Source organism: Silurus meridionalis, chromosome 4 (assembly GCF_014805685.1).
Source record: "Silurus meridionalis isolate SWU-2019-XX chromosome 4, ASM1480568v1, whole genome shotgun sequence".
NCBI lineage: Eukaryota > Metazoa > Chordata > Actinopteri > Siluriformes > Siluridae > Silurus > Silurus meridionalis.
The window spans coordinates 26,573,186-26,595,098 of record NC_060887.1 but is presented as its reverse complement, the minus strand read 5'-3'; the positions used below and the strand labels follow the sequence as shown (position 1 = coordinate 26,595,098).

Genomic DNA, 21,913 nt, shown 5'->3' with positions numbered 1-21,913 from the left:
TTTATAAGGCATTCCAATTAATAATCTATTATATATATATTTTTTTTTTCTTCAACCAAAGCCTTCATTCACTATCCAGTGAACAGTTTATGGATATCTTACCATTACAGACATGTGGGCACCCCATTATAGATAAACTTCCCACTTTCCTGGAACGTATTTCCATTAGATTTTGTAAATTGGGAGAGCAGGTACTGGTGTTGGTCGAGGAGACCTGCTGTAGAGTGCTTTACAATTTAATCCAAAAGTGTTTAAGTGGGGTTGAGGTCAGGGCTCTGTTCAGACCATTTGAAGTATTTCACCCCAAATTGGGAAAACCAATGTCTTTATGAGCCTTGCTTTGTGCACAAGGGTTGTTTCTTAGCTCAAGTAAAGAGACAATTTTGCGACTCTTACTCTGTGGCAACGATTTTGAGTGAAGGCCACATATGGATGTGATGCCCCAGTGGAGCTGTTTGGTGGAGATGCTCCACAAATGTTTGGCCAGGCACTATATACTTATTTAATTTTTCATGGTAAAATTGTTTCTATAAGTCATGTACCGGTAATAAATATACTATATCTACTACACCAGGGGTCAACAACCTTTTTGAAACTGAGAGCTACTTCTTGAGTACCGATTAATGTGAAGGGCTACCAGTTTGATACACAGTTTTCAGTTTGATCTGAAATAACAAATTTGTTCAATGTACCTTTTATTATATGTTATTATTAATAATTAATGATATTTATCTATGTGAAGACACTGATCATGTTAATGATTTCTCATAATAATTATCAACAATGATTTAACAAAGTAGAAAACAGCTATTTTTAGAAAAGGCCCGCGGGCTACTCATGTGGTCCTTGCGGGCACCCCGTTGGTGATCACTGTACTACACTATATCTGTCCACTCACTCCTTTATAGTAATCATTTAACTCAAACTCAAGGTTGTGTTGGATCCTGAATATATTCCAGGGCACACACACAAACACACCTGATCAGCACCAAACTACTATTTTCATTTCATTCATCATGAATAAAATATATAATTAGTTAATTTGCTTAGCGTATACTGACTTTAATTCAAATAAAGACTATGTAAAAGAAACTTTTAGTGCATGAGATGTTAATTTATTGCATTCCACTTCCAGAATAAACTGCCCAATAACAATGTTCACATAAGACCCCCAAAAAACAAAAGACTCAAGGCTTCGGTTAACATTCACTTTGTCTTAGACTTCAAATGCAGCGTATTTCTGCTAACTGCTGTACGCCATAAGCAAGAAAACAAAAGAATCTCATTTCTACAAATACACAACGTAAACTGTAACATATGAATTCTTCTCCTAATTAGTTTTCACCTTAAATCCCTCACAAAATTCAATAAGGAACAGCAAATAGAAAGCACTGAATAAAGCTTTAAAAAAAAAAAAAAAGCTTGAAAAAACCTACTGCTCCAGTTACACGGCCAAGGTACATGTTAACGCTGACTGAAACTCACAAAAGGTGTGCATGTGGTATGTAGGTAGTGTGTGAGTGTGTGCTAATTTGAATGTATGTTCCAGGTAGGGGCAGCGACAGGGCCTTGAGGAGATCTCTCCACCATGATGAGCTCATCAGGGTTGTTGAAAGCCTTGTAGTGAACCAGCAAGTCCTGAATTGCTCGCTCCTCAATCTACACCGGAGAACAAAATAGATAAGAGAAAGAAAAAACTTGCATATGCACATTTACATGAAATGACACCAGAATCTAGATTTGGTTTCATCAGAATTTCGGGTTTCTCTCCGTCTAGTACAGTCAGCTCACACTAAGTCGCCAAATGATCAAGAATACTTTTACCAGCTGAGGTCCAACTGTTACTATAGCCATGTTCTTGACCACCCTCTTCCTATCCAGCAACAACAAAGAAAATAATGCTGACCAGATATTAGTTATGATTCGGCCAGCCATAACACTGATGCTGGTGTTCTTAAACCACCCAGTCTTAATGCTGGGTAGAAAACTATGGATTAATTATGGAAACGTACCAGCAGCCTTGTGCTCAGAAATTATCAATGAAAAGGGGCAAGTGGTGATTCAGATAGGATTTAATTGTATGTTTATAATGTGAACTACTAAGACTCATTGTCTAATAAAATAGGCAGTAAAAGTACAAACACCCCACTTTATAAGCTAATACACATACATCATTGTCCCATACACACTCTCATATCAGTGTATTGTAGTGGGAAATCAAACAAGTAGCATCTGCTCCAGCAGTTCTGTCTGTTATATACGAACCTAAGTTTTAAAACACCCTCCATTACCTGAATTAATGCCAGAGGCTTCTCTCGACTACGGATGAGTGCAGCTTCCTGCTGCTTCTCCTCTTCAACAATGGATGCAAAAGTGATCGCTGTAGCAGCTGGTGGGCTTCCAACTTGCCCAAGCACCCATGGCCTACTAAGAAAATGAACACTGCAATTCAGTTTACTTTTTTAACATGACAAAATTAAACATACACTCGCACTACCTTTAGGATAACAAGCTGCACTCAATCACACTCAAATTAACAAAATGACTAAGGTTTGACAAATATAGGACTCTATTAGACATTGTCTGAACCATACAAAATGTGTTGCTTGAAACAAATGAGCCAGGAAATATCTGTAGCACTCAGATTAAGCATTGTTTTCCTTTCAAAAGCAAAGTCTGAAAGATTGATAAGCTTGTGTGCTTACAAGTTAAAGAACGCGGACACTAGCCTAATATTAAATGTGCTGACATAGCGAAAGATTGACGATGACTATCAGTAGAGTTAAAGGCCGAATATTCGAATAAGGACACCAGGAAAAAAGTAACCAAACAGTCAAACGTTTGCAAAAACAGGGAAGTTAAAGCACAGGTTGCCAAATAATATCACATCACTGCTGGACGCATTCTAAATACATCTTTTTAAAAAAATATCCTTTGTAATATTGTGTGCAGTTGACGCACAGAATATTAACTATCGAAACGCAAACATCGTATCCCGTGCAGATGGGCATCAAGGGTGTAAAAAATGAGTGCTAATAGGCGTGCAGGTGCCTGCTTATTAAAACTTATACATTTATTCTCAATGAATGCGACAGTAACGTGACAGCAGATAACCTACTGAAATCTTGCTAACGGTTGACATTTGATGCCTGGGAAAGAAGTCTGCATCCACATTCACTTGAAAATGTAAGATTGCCACCTGGAGGAAACTGACTGGCATTACGAGATCATGAGACATCAGTGCTCTGACCACAACAGCTAGTTAAGGTTAATGATTGTCTGAGGGATTCTCAGTTAAACAGTGCACTCCGTCACTCACCCTGCAGGTTTGCCAGGCTCGGCACATTTAAAGGTCACTCTTTTGGCACAAGTGGCCATGCCAACAGGACTCGCTGGACTCCCGGCAGCCATGGCAGCAGTTGGGGATGATTTATCACGCTGCTCCTCCTCCATTAACAAATCCCGAAAAGACAATGATGAAGGAGGGGACTGCACCGCTGATGCCCTGAGTATGCATAGATACAGTACCACATTGTCTTTCTGTGTCAGAGATGGTTAGGAAAAATTGTTTATAAGCGAAAAAATAAAGCGCAATTCGACCAGAAACACACCAGCCTTTCGCTGGCTTAAATAAAGTGACTCCAGGGGGAGATTTGGCAGACGGTCCATCAACACTAGCCTCTCTGGTAGCCATGGCCATCATCTTCCTCTGCTTCTGAGACAGTTTAGTGGGGATGACTGAAATTTTACTGCCGTTTCCAGACCTACAAATCACCCGAGAAGGAGGACATACAGTACAGTTTAACATTTCAAACCAATAAACTAAAAAATTAACGTTTCAACATTTTTTTTTTTTATAGGGAATCGTATAGATGCAGCAACCCATACAAGCCAGGGCTTTTCAGAGTAGCGCCACGGTACAGAGTGTTGGCCTCCATTTCCATAATGGCCCTGAGATCCAGAACAGGTGCTGGGCGAGACGGACTGAACAGATCAAAATCACAGGTCAGTAAAAGGTGGTTGGTAACATGAGTATTGTATTATATTAAGGTACAGAGAGCTTTATACAACAGTACTAAGTAAAATAAATTATTAGCTTAAAAAAAATTTTCAAAATGAACTGTATTTAATCCGACTATGATTGTAATATTTACATTACTGCAAACCCATTCCAAGCATTTTCATGCATGATCTTCAGCACATGTATACAGGTAGTCCCTGACTTACGATGGAGATGCGCTCTGCCATCGTTATTTGCATATATTGTAAGTCGAAACATGGCCTAGCCTACCCAAGAGTTTTAAATAACCAGTTTGGGGTAGTATACTGTTATTTAGCCCATTACGGTACATAACTCAGCAAAACAGAGCAATAGACGAGCACTGGTTGGTGAGTGGAGGGCGGAGTATAAACTGTTACGTTCGCCTGCCACGTGAAACTTTAAAGATTTGTAATTCAAACCATTGTAACTTTAGGATCTGTATATCGTTTTTGTTTATATTTTAGAAAGGATGTGTTCAAGAAATGCATGCAAATACCTCACTGTGTATAAGGCCTAACCAAGTTTGATAAATGTATCTCCACAATAAATCCAACATATATGGAAATATCCATCCTTGATAAGTATTAATGTTATAAGTAGAGCTCACCTTGCTTTAATCATGGGGATGGGTTCAGGTGTGGAGCACTTCACAGGCAAAGAACCTTTCCTCCAGGTTGGAGTGCTGGGAGGAGTCTTACAGCAGACATGGCTTGACTTTTCCTCCTATTAAAAAAAAAAAAAAAAAAAAAAGGCGAAAAAGAAACATTTCCATTTGCTCTATTGAATAAATACAATTGTGTGTGAAACATGTAGGAGTGTGGGAGAATTACTTGTACATAAGTTCTGTCCTGAAAGACTGGTGACTGAAGGTCTCGAGGGCTGCCTACTCCTATGTAACTGCCCTCAGAATCAGATGTGATCAGCTCATGCAGAGATTCCACAGAGCAAGCTTTCCCGGAGTCTACCAAACCTGGGAATAAGAAAAACAAAAAAACAAAAAAAAGAAACACACTGTTATTTGAGGATGCATAAATCATGTTGAGGGCATGTGCCAAATAATAAATGTTAAACTAAAAAAATATGAAGTAATGGAATCCAGCTTGGTAAATACATGTATAAAAAGCCATGTATTTTACCCATGTGTGTGTGTGTGTCTGTGCGCTGGCTCACCTACAGAGGGTGGGCTCTGAATGACATCAGTGGGTGAACTCTGGATGATATCAGACAGGGTGTAACCTCCTGAGCTATCCAAACGGCGTCGTGATTTTTTCTTGGCCTTTATCTTCGTTTTCTTCAGACCATCACTGAACAAAAATCAAAGAAAGGTCAAAACACTGCACTGTATTACTAGGTCTGGTCTCAGACGACGGTGATATGTGGCAGACATACTTGCAGGATTGCTCATGTTCAAAGCTGGTTTTACAGCTGGTGGTTAAATCCAGGCTTATGTCTTCATAGGCACTCAGATCAGGGCCACCAAGATAAGGAGTGATGTGTCGTCTCTGCATGGCTGGAATCTGAGGGAATTACAACATGGTACAAGGATTTAAAACAGTCTCAGGCTTTAGAGCTGCCCTTGTTGGTATAAACTTACCATTTTCCTATATGCCTCAGACAGCTCCAATAACACGTCATCACTCAAGATCTCCAGGGCTCTGGGACAAATAAAAAATTTTAATATTCTTTTACTGTACAAGGCAGGAAGTCTGTCTTAAATAAGCACTATGGATGCCAAGTCTTGGTTTAGACATGGTTCATTCAGCAAATCATTTTTACAACTAGTGGTCTAGAAAAACACATTGGAATCTCACTACAAGGCTGAAAAAGAGTTATTTCCTCCCTGTAAAGTGATGGAAAGCAGACAAAAAGAGCATTCTGATGTATTTTTCTGACAGACTTAAAATCCAAAGGGTGATTAACTACTCACTTGGACTCCAGCAAGGCAGCCATGTTGAGACCAATAAACTGTAGGCAGGAAAGTTTAAGCTGCTCAGCATTGTACATCACAGAAAACTCCAGTAGCTCTGCAGCATTCTTCAGAGTCACTAGACAGAAACACACAACATGTTTACATGTTTACTCCTTTTTGCACATTGTACTGTATAACATATTACTGGTCGGCACTATTTAGTGTTTTGTGTATCTGTCCCACACGGTCTTGTGTTGTCTGTCTGCACTGTTTGCACTAGGCTGCACATGATGCACTTTATGTGGCAAGGACACTTACTTTAGTCCTTAACTCTATGCTGTGTGATGTAGCTCTGTGCTGTGTGATGTAGCTCTGTGCTGTGTGATGTAGCTCTGTGCTGTGTGATGTAGCTCTGTGCTGTGTGATGTAGCTCTGTGCTGTGTGATGTAGCTCTGTGCTGTGTGATGTAGCTCTGTGCTGTGTGATGTAGCTCTGTGCTGTGTGATGTAGCTCTGTGCTGTGTGATGTAGCTCTGTGCTGTGTGATGTAGCTCTGTGCTGTGTGATGTAGCTCTGTGCTGTGTGATGTAGCTCTGTGCTGTGTGATGTAGCTCTGTGCTGTGTGATGTAGCTCTGTGCTGTGTGATGTAGCTCTGTGCTGTGTGATGTAGCTCTGTGCTGTGTGATGTAGCTCTGTGCTGTGTGATGTAGCTCTGTGCTGTGTGATGTAGCTCTGTGCTGTGTGATGTAGCTCTGTGCTGTGTGATGTAGCTCTGTGCTGTGTGATGTAGCTCTGTGCTGTGTGATGTAGCTCTGTGCTGTGTGATGTAGCTCTGTGATGTAGCTCTGTGCTGTGTGATGTAGCTCTGTGCTGTGTGATGTAGCTCTGTGCTGTGTGATGTAGCTCTGTGCTGTGTGATGTAGCTCTATGTTGTGTGATGTGGCACCAGGGTTTTGGAGAAACGTTGTCTCATTTCACTATGTACTGTCAGTGATTGTATTGAAATGACAATAAAAGCTTCTTGACTTTACATAATCAGCTTCCTACATCTTTGCATTACCACTGTAAGTAATTGGATGCAGCCTGAGTTATGAATTGTATTAAGTACAGGACATAAGTTGCACCTGGATGACTTTCATTTGTATACATTAACAACATTAAAGATATGAATGCAATTCCTAAAACAAGCAATTTCTTGATCATTAGTTTTAATAATACACTAAAAATACAAACTCCCCATTATGGTTCAGTGGTTTATTTAGCTTAAAATGACCAATATAATAATAATTTGACACATATGAGAAACCCCATAACCCCAGATTTGGTTAGTATTCCAACTACAATATGTTCACCTCTTGGCTAGGCCAAATGAGATCCTGTCCTATTTAGATTGCAATCATAAAACAAATAAAAATATGCAATAAAAATATATGAATCTAGATCAGGTGTCATTTATATGACCCACTGGGCCCGGTATTAATCTCCACCACCAAATGCATTTTAAATCTGTGTTACAAATTAAAATATATTTGCAGAAATTTTTGAAAAAAAAATAAACCTATTCCACTAGGGGGCAAAACAACATTTAGAAAATCCCATGGGTTAACCTAGAGACCAGCATTTTCGTGGGACAAGATTTGACGGCTGAATGCGGGTGGTAAAATACTCGTGTGCAGACTGCGGGAGAATAAAGTCACTCATGGGACTTTAAAAGTATTACAAATAAATAAATAAATAAATAAATGACTAAAAACAAATAAACTTATGTATCTACTGCACAAAAGCAACAATGGCAACTAAAATAAAATAAAAGGATTTACAGGCACAGGGTCGGAAGCGAACTCTCGTGTGGTTCATGTGCAGTAACTACTGAAGCACACCGAGACTGAATCGCAAGTCTGATTCGCAAGACAGAGGAGAATCACTGAGTGCTACAGAGATTACTTCATTATTCAAGAAAGGAACATAGAAAACAACAAAACCTTGGCCTGTTTTTTTTTTTTTTATATATATATATCGTTTCACCTGATTTTCTGAAAAGTCCATGTCCATGTTCATCATTTACACAAAAAGTAAAAAGAAACATGTTTGTTAATTTTCCGTTTCTTTTTCATTCATATTCAAAAGTAAATTAATTGTAACTAAAAAGCAGAGCAGCGGGAAGAAGCAGTCATAGCAACAAAGGTCAATATTTATACAAGCACAAACTTAATAGCAATAAATGACTTTCCCTTCAATACAATATTTGAGAGCTTTATACCATGATGATAATCATAATCAATTATATTAAATAATTTAACCACAATAACAATCTATATACATATAATGAATATGCATTTTAGACAAATTAACATTCAACATTGACATTTGTGACTATTATCTAAAATCAGTGGAAAACATGCACTTGTCTTAAATGATTTGTTTTTGTGGGGTGTTGCCTGTAACCCACTCAGCATTTTCTCAGGACTTTATACATTTCATCACTAGAAGGCTAACCTATAAATTCCACAGAAGGTGCATATAACCTGATATTATATGCACACACAAAGACTTGATAGGTAAAGAGATATTGCAGGCTCACGGTTTTCAGTGATGACCACTTCACATATCTCCTTCAGCCGAATAATGAGCAGTTGATCAGCCACTACCAGGACACTGCACGCAAACTCCACACTCAGAGACTCTGCAGCACACACACAAAGAGGCATATAATTCACAGTGACCACTGCGATGGGTAAAAAAACAGTCCCTTAAGTAGTACGGGCTAATACCTCTTATGGTGGGAGACTCGTCTGTGTAAATGTACTCCAGAATGACCTGCAAGACCTTGGCACTGGTCGGCATCTCCAGTGCAGTACAACTAGTAGACTGTAGGGGGCAGAAAATATCCACATGAAAATCCAAAAGGCTGCCACAACTTACTGAAGTGAACCGAAAATACTTCTCAGTCAAATGAGATTCACAAAAGTTTTCATCTGTTAATTGTTTTCGTACCTCAATCCAGGGATTTCCCAGCATACTGTTAAAATACTCTGCAAAGACAAAGGAAAACTTTAGCAGCACTGATTAGCATGAAGGTAATCTCTCATAACTCTATGGATAATGAAACACATACATTTGGGAGTCTGAGGTTGATCACAACAATAAAACCAGATATAAGTTGACAGTTATCTGCTCAGATGTCTGTTGGCTTGGTTGTTGCAGTGTGTCACTATAATCCCTAGTGGGCCAACAAAAGATTCACACTGCATTCAAGATGCAGCAGTTGCATCTGGTATTAGTTCCTGCACTTTAACAAGTTCCAAACAAAATTAGATACCAAACCTACATTTAAGCATATGGTACTCAAATGTTTCATACAGTTAAAAAGCCCTGTTATGTGGTGCTGATCTTAGCAAAAAACCAACAAAGACTACCACAAAGAAGAATATACAAAACAAGCACATGACCTCTAAAGGTTGTACAACATGCAAACCAGCAAAACATGAGAACAGAAAACCCAGGACACAATTTGCCTAAAAAGGCTGCAGAGCTCGCAATTCTCTGTGCACAAAAAGTGAGGATTGAGTGCCTCAAAGGGAAAGAAATAGAGAGTTCTGCAGGAGGGAAAAAAAAAAAAAAAAAAAAAAATGTGAACTAGGAAGGAACCGCTCAGGATCCAAATTTGAGTGTCAAGCATTTTTATTAATGAGGTGTCTGCCAGTGGCACAAAGCACAAGATGAATTCGGAACTGCACAATAGAAGCTTATGTGCTCAGATCCAGCCAAGAGCGTCAAATGTGAATGGATGGTCCTTCACCTGCAGCAGGACAATGACTCAAAACATGCCACTAAAGCAAGTACAGAGATGTAAAAAAAAAAAAAAAAAAAAGGAGGCTCAAGACATGAGCTGTGTCACTGATCCTTTCAAACTGGAGTTAGCACACATTTCACTTATTGATGCAAACAAGGAATGAATTTCACAATAAAAGAAGAGGTCCCAACAGTACTAAAGAGAAAATTCTAGCAGGAAAAAGAAAAAGCCCCAATTTACTCATTTTGAATATGTAGTATTAGAAATGCAACACTTCACATTCTCTTGTTCTCTATTGGCTTAAAATACTGTGGCTCAAAATTTACCTACAGTCGGTGCAAAGCGAAAATAACTGCTCTTAGAAGCAAATCACTGTTTCATGTCTTGTGTCCTTTCCCCTTCAGTGATTCAGCTTTCCTGGTCACATTTATCTGCATTTAGATTCACTGCTGCTTCAGTGGAGTTCCATGTGTACCTTATACTGCTGAAGCAATCTAAATGTTAAACTGAAAATGTGAACTCTGGACATACAAACAAACTCTTAAAGAAAATAATCTCCCCTTTAATGATATATTTACTATTAGATTGCTGTGTCTGCATTACTATTCAGGCCTTCTGTACTCCAGTGTACAGCTTTGTATTACACTACTGTAGAAACATATGCTTATATAGCTTATGCTGTCTAGGAATAATAATAATAATAATAATAATAATAATAATTCAAGGAATAATAATAATAAAAAAAAGAATCCAGTCAGTAAAGCTCACCTAGTCGAGCACACAGAATGCACTTGTGGCAAGGGAACTCCTTTCCATCCTCAGACCTCAAGGTGACGTCACAGAGGTAGGGGCTGCGAGATCAATGTTATTTGTGAACAGTAAATTAACCAATCGCATTACTGGAAACTGTGTTTTCACATGACATCACTCACCACTTCTTTAGGTAAAATCTTAGTTTGCTGCCAGTCTTCTTTTGAACCATGTTGATCTGCCCTTTTTCATACTTTACTCCATCAAGCCTGATGGAATGAATAAAAATATATATATATAAAATCAAAATATAGCAAAAGTCAAATTGAATACAAAAAGCTCATTTTTACAGTATAATTTACACATTACAGTATCTTCTGTCAGTTTTTTTTTTTTTTTTTTTACCTTGCAGAGAGAGTACCCAAGCCCAGTTTCTTGGCTACTGCTTGCAACATCTTTACAGGATTGTGGCTTGGATCATTAGCACTGCCACCCTTGTCCTTCTTCCCAGATTTAGCACTTTTGCCCTTTGGCTTTTCTCCCTGACTGGGAACTGAAGTAGGCAGGGATCGGTAGATTTCCAGAGCGGAGCGTCCACTGACGTTAAGCTCGTGCAAGCTGCAGATTAGCTGTTGCGGCTCTTGCTCAGGGCCACGGTTGATGCGTGAGATTTTTGGCCTTGCTCCATGCACTAGCATCTCACACGAATCTGTATAGATGAAGTGAAGTGCTTGCTCCAGCATGTCTGGAGAGATATTTTCCAGTATCAGTAGATCGCAGCCCACAGCATCTACACTTCTCTTTACTTCCCCATCGACCTCGTCTCCGTGGCCAGCCTCTGGCAAGAGCTGCTTGCGGAAAAGATCTGAACGCATAGACAGGATGTACTTGTGAGCCGGAAAGACGCGATCACCAGCCTGAAGGGTCACATCATGAATACTGTCCGTTTCGTCGACTTCAGCCAGGAGTTGCTGAAAGTGCTGGGTGAACAAGGAGGCTGAAACAGTGGGCACTTCATATATGCTATACACAGAGAGAGCGAGAGAGAGAGAGAACTGGTGTAAACACATGCACATATGTGGAATGTACAAGGAAATCACAATGGCAGTGACTTTATTAGACAAAGTTTTCAAACTGATATTTAATGCCACAATTACTTTTTTTATTTAAACAGCATATTTATTGGTTGCTAGGTTATCGCACTGAACAGTCTGTGAAAGTTTTTTAATGTGAGCTAAATTGTCACACTTGCACAACTCATGTATTGCATGGCCAGGACAAAGTAAGAAGTTTCAATACCGTAAATTTAATAACACACTTTAACGTAAAAACTTTGGACAGCCTGATATTCTCTGTTCTGGAAGAGAAAGTTTTTTGGCTGATTCAGTGCGATTACATCAGGTCTCTCCTGCTTTATAAGAATCCCTAGAGGAACCTGAGATATCAGGAACCTATGTTATTTTCCACCAATGTCTCACCACCCAACATTTGAGAGTTTTGTCTGTGTTTGCTCTGTTTGACATTTTAACTGCTAAGTAAAAAAGTTTTAATTACAGGAGGGCACAAGCCAACGCATAATACACTATAAGCCGGGTTTTACACTGGCAAAATGCTCTTTAAGAAATGTCCAAAAAGAACATTGATGTCGTATAAAATGAAGGTGAATGTGCATTGTTTTTTTAGATTCATGCACCTGGTTTTGGGATCAGACTGGATCACCCCAAAGTTACGGCCCTTAGAATCCATGGTAATGCTGACAGCTCGATGGATGTACGGTAGTCTTTCCAGTCGAATACGCTCATGCGCACTTCCACCATCGGAATGACTGCTCACTTCTGCCGACAGACAATTTCCAAAATTCACGTTGACATCAAATAATATCACAGGACCGTCAATGTTCTATGTGTAACAAGTTCAAAATTGGGTTTCACCTTTTTTGTCCATACCCTTCTTGTATTCACCAAGCCACTGACCACTAAAACCCTCTCCATCCTGCGTGATGAACATCATTTTGCTCTTGCTGATGGCGATGTCAGACATGAAGACCTGTCGCCCGTAAGCCCACCTACACTGTTTCAGTGAAGTGCCTGCTGAGTGCCAGCAGAAAACCTGGGTGAAAAGACCACAGAAAGACACAGGTGGAGAAACAGATTAAGTGTCTAATTTTAAGCACAATCTCTAGTGCTCTTTTTGCACTTTCAAAGTCCTTCACCATTTAACCAAACACTCACCCTGCCAATCTCATCCAGTGCCAAGATGGAGATCTTCTCTCCCCCACTTTCGTTTAGGAGGTGTGGGTCTACACGATGGTCCAAAGTGCCTCCGGTTACAAGAACCTTCTTGATGTTCAGCTGCCTAAAGGACAACAAATTTTGGCATTTCCAAAATACAAATTTTTGACTGCAAAATGCAAAAAAATATTAATTAAAAAAAAAAAAGTCAAAAACAGCATGTCCAGATAAACATTATAATGGAGATAACGTGATGTTTCTGCCTGACCACAATTGTCCAGATTTATTACATAAGTTCTCTAAACAGAATTCTTTTCACAGCAGATTGCTGATGTATTAGTGAGAAACACACCTGTCAGACAGAGGCCTCAAGACATTGCAAAATTACTCACCTGGAAGCCAACTTCTTGCACTGGTAGTCTGCAAGCAAATAGATATCCCCTTTCTCTGTCAAACACACAGTAGCCCCATTACTGGCTGCAGCCATGGCAATGGTGACATCCTTGTGGTGTAGAGCTGACACCTGCCGAGGCACAGTTACACACTTCTCCCCATTTGGATCCAGCAGGTAACCTGTGTGTGTACACAAAAATTCAAACCAGAGCTCATTACATGGGGAATTGCCTACTGAATCACCCCCTATTGTATTGTATGTCAAATGTTGGGCTTTTTATTTGTGTTTAGCAAAAATATTGTAAACAATTAACTTAAAGAAAAGAATGAATTTCATTTAGTTAAACATTTGCAAAAATTATTTGAGATGTTAAATTTGAATAATTACAGAAAATTACAGCGCGTGTTGCAAAGTTGAAACATTTTCGCTCTTGCCTCGGTATTACGTCATATAAATACACAATTGCTGTCATTATTGTTGTGTCTTTCCCTACTCCTACCCAGCTGTCCTCCGTTCAGCCCCACGGTGTAGACTGCGTCTCTCGTCCAGAGAACAGTGTGAAATCTTCCAGCAGCAACACCGACCACATTCTTCCCTTTCAAACACTTAGAAGTCATCTGTGTCCAAAAATAAATGGAAAAACTCAGCCGTGGACATTCATCATCCTTTTTCCAGCTATTGTGAGACAAAGCTTTCTCGCAGAAACAGGCATGCGGTTTGTGTACCTGTTTGGGGACTTGGCTGGCAGCAGGAGGAGTCAGGCCTAGTTGATGGAATGTGTTAAGACCAAAGGTGTACACATAACCCTCCTCAGTCAGAACCACGGTGTGATCTCTAGCTGCAGCAACCTGTGAGCAGTGATGGGAGACCAGCCCTTCCACTAGACGGGGAACCTGCAACAGAAATACTATTTAAAAAAATGTAACAATGAACAATTCAGTACACACAATTAAGCAAACAAGTCCCACCAAATATGTCTGTTCATCCCCATGTCCAAGACGTCCTCCCTGTCCATGACCGCAAGTGTAAACTTGACCCTTCTGAGAAAGGAAGACAGAGTGGAACTTGCAGACGACCACCTGTGTATACAAACACAAGTTTCATGTTAAAGGGGAAGATAATAGTATAAATCAGTTGCTTGAACTATTAAATAAACTTCACAACCTGAAAACACATTGTTAATGCTGCACTATTAGAGTGCTAAAGTTTTAGTAAAAGGCCATTAAACCTTAAGTGGCCTGTAGACAGATACTTTACAGCATACTATGTTCCAGCTGTGGTCTATTCAATATGTATGCATGTTAGACGTTTCTTTCATGGCCATTTATTTCCATCTTCTGTCTGCTGCGGTTCAGAGTGTAGTGGAGAAGAGGAACCATTGCCAACCTCATCATTAATGCAAGACGCTCTTCAAAGCCCAACAAGGAATGAGATGTTCAGTAAAGCATCCTGTGCACGGGGCAAAAGTGCCCCCTATGCATACAATCTCTCGTCACACATGGTGGGCTTTTTGAATTTGACCATGTTGAGCGTGAATTAATATTTAACTCTACGCACCTGGAGAACAGTGCGGTTGGTCACAGTGACCTGACTTTCCATGTATGGGGCAGCTGAGGGCTGATGAAAGTTAAAGGAATGTGATCCCCTGAAGACTGAACATTATTAAATTAATGTCAACATGACTGTCAGCTGCTTTTATACATATGGTAAAAATAGAAATTAACTGGATTCAGACATTTACAGAGTTACAACATGCAGGAAATTAACCTAGGAGGCAGTTTAACAGTGCAAGTACACACACTCTTATTTCTCAAAAATGCAGAAAGACAAATCTGACTGTACAAAAGTGATTCCTTATGATCAAAAACAATTGAGTATAAAACACAGGTATTCACACATACATTTTAAACATGTTGGAAATATGATATCTGAGGATGATACCAGTTGAATTGAGCAAGTTCAGTTAAAATAGAAACTATGCTGTCTAGTTGAGCTGGTTTAAAATTGCTTGAGAAGAATGGGCATTTCGCAATCTTCCGTGAAATTATTGTGGATAAACACCAAAAAAATTATATATATATTTATTTCGGCTTCTCCCATTAGGGGTCGCCACAGCGGATCATTCGCATGTTTGATTTGGCACATGTTTTATGCTGGATGCCCTTCCTAATGCAACCCTCCCCATTTATCCGGGCTTGGGACCGGCACTAAGAGTGGCTGGGGTTGGTTCCCTGACCGGGGATCGAACCCGGGCTGCAGCGGTGAGAGCGCCGCATCCTAACCACTAGACCACCAGGGACCATTAATGTGGATAAACACTGTTTTTTGTCTTAATCCTCGGTTATGTGAGCATCATTGCAGCCATCACACTAGAATGCAAGGATGTACAACAAAATTAAGAAAATCAAAAATTTTGAACTATTCTGGTTTTATAGTAGGAGTCTGTAGCCAATGTGAAACAAAACTATTAAAAACAGGATCATGTGCAAAAAATCTGTGAAAAAGTTAAAAGCTCAAAGTGTACACAAAGCTTTTACCATCTTTTGAAATGTTAAACAATGTAAAGGCAGCAGACCTGAGCGTGCACCACATTATCAACAAACAAGGTGATTGCATGAAAAGATTTTCATGACTATGGAGCAGCGAAGCAAGCGTCATGCATGAGAGCGTTTCATTGCTCCAGAGAACTGTGATGCACACGCTTCGTCGTTTTCACGCCAAAGTCTACACTTTGCATGCAAGTTAAGTTAATGCAAAAAAGGATTAGTGTCAGTGTACCAGTGAAGGCCCCGATACTAATACTGACAGCCACACATCCCAAATCTATGCACAATACACCTTTCTTCTCCTCCTATGCAGGTACTAGTTATGGTTGGCACTGGTATTAAATAAACTTCAATGAATTATTAATAAAAAAAATAAAATAAAGTGAAATTAAAACTAGATCTAACGGAATCGTGGACATCTGGTCCCAGACCATGTTCAGTAGACAGTAGAAAGCAAAAGGCATAAAAAAGCATTTTTAATTCCATTTACTCTGATGTCAGAAATCAGTTTTCAGGCTGAAGATCAAGCAACAAAAGGAATAATAAAAGCTATTATAATAAAAGTTATGGTTTTGGCCATCAGAGTGACCATCATAAACCATGTTTATGTATCAAATTAGTCATTCCATGTGAACACACTGTATAACTATAAATAAGTCCCCGTATTACTGGAAACTTAGGGGGGAAAAAACATGCACCTATCAGCTCAGATTAGGATTACAGAGGGCTGTCTAATTGGTTTAAATAACATTTTACCGCGGTTTACCCCCCACAGACCAAACAACTTCTCGGGAATGGTTTTTATGGAGTTTTATGTTGAAATAAAAAAATGTATTGATAAAAATATTATAAAAATTATAATATGAAGTAGTAATATGAAGAAGATCATTATAAAATGAAGTAGAATGTTAATACAGTACAGTACTGTATACATAAAGTAGTATTTTTATGGTGGCGTCTGTTTATCGGGGTTTTTCGTTTATCACAAGCGATTTTGGAACGTAACCACCGCAATAAACGGGGAATTACTGTACTCTGTTTATTGTCTCCTGTAAATAAGAAACATCTTTCAGCATGGCTTTGAAATACTTCTAAGAAAAGTGAGTGTGTTCATAGAAGTTCATAACAACACAACAACCAATCTGATCCGGCTTCCTACCTTTAAATCAGTTTGGAAAAAAATAATACAAAAAAGCAAAGCAAAAACAACAACAACAAAAAAAAACAGTGGTGACAATATTTGGGAGGCAAGGATAGCAAGGATTTAAAATGTCATCATATTGATCTTGCTAAAAAAAAAAAATAATAATAATAAAACGACCTGCTTAATATAAACCCCAGTTCTGGCAAACAGGTCCACGATCTCAGGATTGTGTCTACTCTCCTGGTTTCCATGTCCAAGGCTAAAGTTGGTATTGTTTCCCCAGGTGTACACCTCAGTGGGATCTGGTGAATAAGAGCAGAAAATCTTACTTGAATATTCCACAACGTCTGATGTATTAACATTAGGAAGTGATGCATTGCTGAATACATTTTTATCATTACAATAAAATAAATATCAATATTGCAGTTATTTTCTAAAATTGCATGTGGGGAAATTCATTTTCATTAGTAATACCAAAATGAAATATGTAGTGAAAGATCATTTAAAGTACCACTGTTCTGAAACACAACATGAGCTGGACGGTCCTTCATAGTTAAGTCCAGTACAGAGAGTCCCTCCTTATCTGGAGTAGAGAGTGAACCACCACGCTGCAAGCCAAAGACACAATATGCATTCATTATTAGCCTGTGATTTACACCCAGGTGCTGTTAACTTCTTAGTTAGAAGGAGTTATTTTCGAACAGCAAAGCTATGACTGTAGTATAGGCTAAAACTCAAATCACAAATTTTAAAAGTAATATAATATTCGATATAGCTAAACAGATAAGAATTATTGTGTTCTTGAATAAATTAATAAAAAATGTTGGCAGACTGCATGATACAAGAGCATAAATAGATGCACTTTAGATCACTGTGTTCTAGGAAAAGAGTCAACTTTTGATTTATGTCAAGATGAATAATACCACCCTATCACTGAATATAGCATCAGAATGTGCATTTTGTCTTACTTAAGAAACTACTTTGAGGATAAACAAGAATAGGCAACATTTTAATGATGTCCTGTTGCATGCAAGATTTAGAGCAAGATCATTCTGATGAACAGACAAAAAAAAAAAAAAAAAAAATCAAATAAACTCCAGAACAGTTAGTTCAAGTCAGGCAAAAAATTCAGCTCACCTTAACAAGGGCCATGAGACAGTGAATATGTCCATAGAAAGCACTGCGGTGCAAAGCTGTCCAGCCCGACTCCTTGTCCTTCAGCAACAGGTCAGCACTCCTGCTGTCTAGAAGCCATTCGAGCAAGGCTCGTTTTCCCACTGAAGCAGCGAGATGGAGTGCAGTGCGGCCAAACTCATCCTTCAATTTGGCAGCGTTATGGCAGTATGTTGACAGGAAGGTCTTTAGCTGTCCTTCTGAGCCACCCGTCAGAGCAGCCACAATCACATCCGCGTGACGTGGCGAATGGCATTTTGGTGTGCATTCTGGGGTTACCAGACTCATCTTATGCCCTTTCCCAGAACACCTTATTGTACACTTTCCTCTCCACTCAATTAAAATATGCCCTACTCTACCACAGACTTACCTGTTATTAAGGCTCAGTTACAATCAGTTAAGCCCTGGAGGTACTGATAACCTCATTACAAACCTAAATCTTCCAAACACAAAAGCAAAAAAGAAAGCAAAAAAAAAAGCAAAAAAAAAAAAAAAGTGCTCTGTCCAAACTTTGGGGTGCTAGAATTGTGCAAGTGTTGGGTTTCCACCGCACCCTAGCAACCCCAGAGTGAATGTCAACCTTGCCTCAGTCCACCATATCAACAACAATACCCAAACAACACAGTGCTGGAAGAAGCATCAATGGCAACATTAAATAATAAATATTTTGGCTCTTTCTTTTCTGTACAAAATCTTTACAAACATATAGTCCCTGTTTTGCAAAAATACTTTCTTTGTAATAGTTCTCTAGTTTAGCTTTCTGTGCAAAAGGCAACAAATTTCAAAACAACCTGAAAAGTCCATCAAACAGTCCATCCAGCCTGAGGGGAAAGACCCCTCCCCCCAAAACACACCACCTTTTTAAACCTCCATAATTGTAAATGTTACCTGTGCAGAATAAAAAGTAAAAAAAAAAAAACATTCGTATTAGCATTTAATGTACATGTCAAATTAGTATTAGAATACAAGTGCAATAAAAAAAGAATTTGTGTTAATGTGTCTGAAAATCACCTTATTAGAAGTCAGTTTTTTTAAAAACCTTTTTTAAAATAAAAAACATTTTGGTATGTATTTTTGTATGTATACTCCAGCCACCAGACTGCAGCCCCGTTTAAAAGAAGTGGTTAATAAACTAATGCATTTATGTATTTATTTATTTAAAATCCATTTTTCTAATTCGAATGCTGCTTATAAAGACAAGTCAACATCTCATGTAACCTTTCATCATCAGACTGATAAGCATGGCATTACTATTACCTCTTCATAAACTTGGGTTGTAACAGTTAGTAACTATTTTATTAAGCAGTTACTTCACCGCTGACTTTTTATTATACCGTAATTTCCGGACTATAAAGCGCACCCATATATAAGCCGCAGTCTACACTGATGTACTTTACAGAGGCTTTAACAAAAGACACGTTACACACGGAGTAAGAGGTGAAATATGTTGCGCTTCCTTTAGGAGCATAGCGGTATTTTGGGAATAGCCTGGCATTGCATTTTTCCTGTATTACTGCGTGTGTGTAAGACTGAGGAATATGTCCTTATTATTTTCTGATGCTCATTTCTTTGACTAACCCTTAACACTGTTGCCAAGAAAAATAAAAAAGCACGAGTTTTGGAAACCTGTCAGTGCTTATATGATTTCTGTTGCAACTGGAGTTAGCGAGCTCTCCCTTCACCCTGACTCAACGCGTTACAATGGCTTGTATCTAAACAGTAGCCGACCAAGTAAGTCATTGTTCACTGTCTTCCTCCTTCCTTTCACAACTATTTCTCTCTGGAGTTTATCTTTTGGCATCTTCGTGCGTTTATAAATCACCCGATGGAAGTTTTTTCTCCCGATGCCGTGCAGCTCAGAACACAGGTGAGGGGCGTTTTTTCGTTTCCATTCGGTAATTTCATTGGACTAATGTTTTGGGGTTCAGTTTTTTGGCTTGAAGTTTGTGAAACCGGGAAAAGCCCAGGAAAAATTAATAAATTAGCCGCTTCGTTGTTTAAGCCGCGGGGTTCAAAACGTGGGGAAAAAGTAGCGGTTCATATTCCGAAAAATACGGTATATATTTATGGTATGGATTAAAATTCATAATTTGTTTTTTAGTTTTGTTTTTAAACTGAAACCATGTGTTTTAAATTTTACATTAAACATTGTCATCATCATGATTTTAGCTTGGCACACAAAAAGACTATATAAGTGAATTTCCCTGTTTCTAGCTTTTCCCCCAAACAAGAAACAATTTCACTGCAGCAAAAGGTTTCACATGCAAATGGTGGCACAGGAGCTCTTAGGAGTCTAGTTTTGTCTTTAATTCTTTTACATTCTGACCATTTCTTTTTAAAATACCAGTGACATTTTGCCTGCTTTGGCTAAATAATAAAGGTTATAATAAAGGTCAGTGGAATCACGAGGTCTCCAGTGCCATCTAATATCAGGACCCCTGATAAATATAAGCAGTAAAATATGAGCATTATTGAATATTAAATAAAGAATATTAGTAGAGGCACTGTGTGAACTTAGTATTCCCTTTAGGCACTACTTTTGTACATATACAGAAATGCAAAGGAGCTTTAAATAAAAAAAAAAAAAAAAATCTTAATTTTCACAATTGCCATGTGTGTTATAAATGGTTAAATTAATACTGTGACTTTTTTGACTAGATTTTCTTTGACACCATGGAAATGTAATTAACACCCAGGAGCAGTTTCTTACTGGAGCTCAAAGTAGAATCATTTTCATACTGGTTGTTATGAAAATCTTTTTTTTTTTTTTTTACATTTAACATTATAAAATGTTTAAACTTTCCAGAACCACCTCGAACTTCTTCCCTTAAGTTAAAGCATATGATATTGTGTTTGTTGACATCAGTAAGAAACTTGAGTGCATCAGATGAAAAACTCGGGTCAGGATTAGTTGCTGCATGTAAGCAATAGAAGGTCAATAGAAGTTACTTGTGGGAACATGATGGTTGACCAGAAACAATTCAATATGTTCCACACAGACTAAAGTGCATTTAAAAATTGACTATTAGACAAGTTTAGACTTGTCAGAAAATATAGTTGTGCAATTTTACAATGCCCCCCAGTTATTAAGATCTATTATAAAAATGGGTCATCAGTTAAGTAACACACAACAGAAAGAAATGCACTGTCAGAGAACAACTATGTACACAAATCTTGCTAGCAAGTTACATTTAGGTGTCAAGTTCTACTTCTTACTTATTAATATCAACTGTCTGTTGATCACAGTTACAAAGCAGCTTGTGTACTTATTATATTATTAGCAGCACTCGCTCTCTAGTATGTTTTACTCATCTAGACTGGACAATGCATGTGTCTTAATTCTTAATTTGTATTTGAAAAGCTTTTATTTTTATGAATTTATCTGGAAACTCCAGAGTGCTGTAGTACAACTTGTAGAGAGTAGTCAGCTAGCGAAGAGCTACACCGTCTTAGCCTGCATGACGTCCCCCATCACAGCACTGCAGATCAGCGCGATCTCCCCTGCGTTTCCATCTCCTCACCTGCCGCTAGATGAAATAAGAAGCAGTGCTGGAGCTGGACTCGGCGTGGAAAACCCGTTCAAACATCCTCAGAGAATTAATCCTGTTTTTACTGAAATCCTGCAGAGCTAAGAGCAGGATGAGCTAGCCAGAAACCACAGGAGAAGAAGAAGAACGCTGATTGGCTCCTGCAATTGCGTATGGTCCTTTTCAATTGGTCGGCTTTCGCTTTGACAGCTAGCAACTCTGGCTATGGGTTGCGTAATAGCTCCTAGCCCTGCTAAGGGAATGTATTATATCGCACCGATTAGAAGAAATTAGTATGCTTCTTTACCCCTTATAAGTAACATCTGCGCTCTGCATGAGTTTGATACGGAAATAACCTCTCACTAACGTGTCCTTCCCTGCGTGTGTGCCCCGCTGATAGCGAG

General features: G+C 38.8%; 1 protein-coding gene across 2 annotated transcripts; it reads right to left on the bottom strand.

Annotated features, from left to right (window-relative positions):
* Nucleotides 1-1,093: 1,093 nt before the first annotated feature.
* ibtk (inhibitor of Bruton agammaglobulinemia tyrosine kinase) lies at nucleotides 1,094-21,850 on the bottom strand. 2 transcript variants are annotated; one of them, XM_046847182.1, is made up of 28 exons: nucleotides 21,504-21,850; nucleotides 17,947-18,870; nucleotides 17,321-17,417; nucleotides 16,987-17,111; nucleotides 14,088-14,198; nucleotides 13,845-14,012; nucleotides 13,619-13,736; nucleotides 13,118-13,298; nucleotides 12,726-12,849; nucleotides 12,426-12,603; nucleotides 12,188-12,329; nucleotides 10,900-11,517; nucleotides 10,677-10,763; nucleotides 10,513-10,595; nucleotides 8,946-8,983; nucleotides 8,723-8,819; nucleotides 8,533-8,634; nucleotides 5,970-6,087; nucleotides 5,637-5,697; nucleotides 5,432-5,559; nucleotides 5,213-5,346; nucleotides 4,873-5,012; nucleotides 4,650-4,765; nucleotides 3,889-3,984; nucleotides 3,612-3,764; nucleotides 3,320-3,505; nucleotides 2,292-2,424; nucleotides 1,094-1,659 (listed from the first exon to the last, which is right to left on the bottom strand). In XM_046847182.1, exons 2-28 carry the CDS (start codon nucleotides 18,268-18,270, stop codon nucleotides 1,528-1,530), a joined length of 3,990 nt encoding a protein of 1,329 aa, XP_046703138.1. In that variant the 5' UTR covers nucleotides 18,271-18,870; nucleotides 21,504-21,850; the 3' UTR covers nucleotides 1,094-1,527. The 2 variants fall into 2 exon arrangements, with proteins under 2 accessions (XP_046703138.1, XP_046703137.1); XM_046847181.1 differs by having other exon boundaries at nucleotides 2,292-2,427; nucleotides 21,504-21,846.
* Between the last annotated feature and the right edge of the window lie 63 nt (nucleotides 21,851-21,913).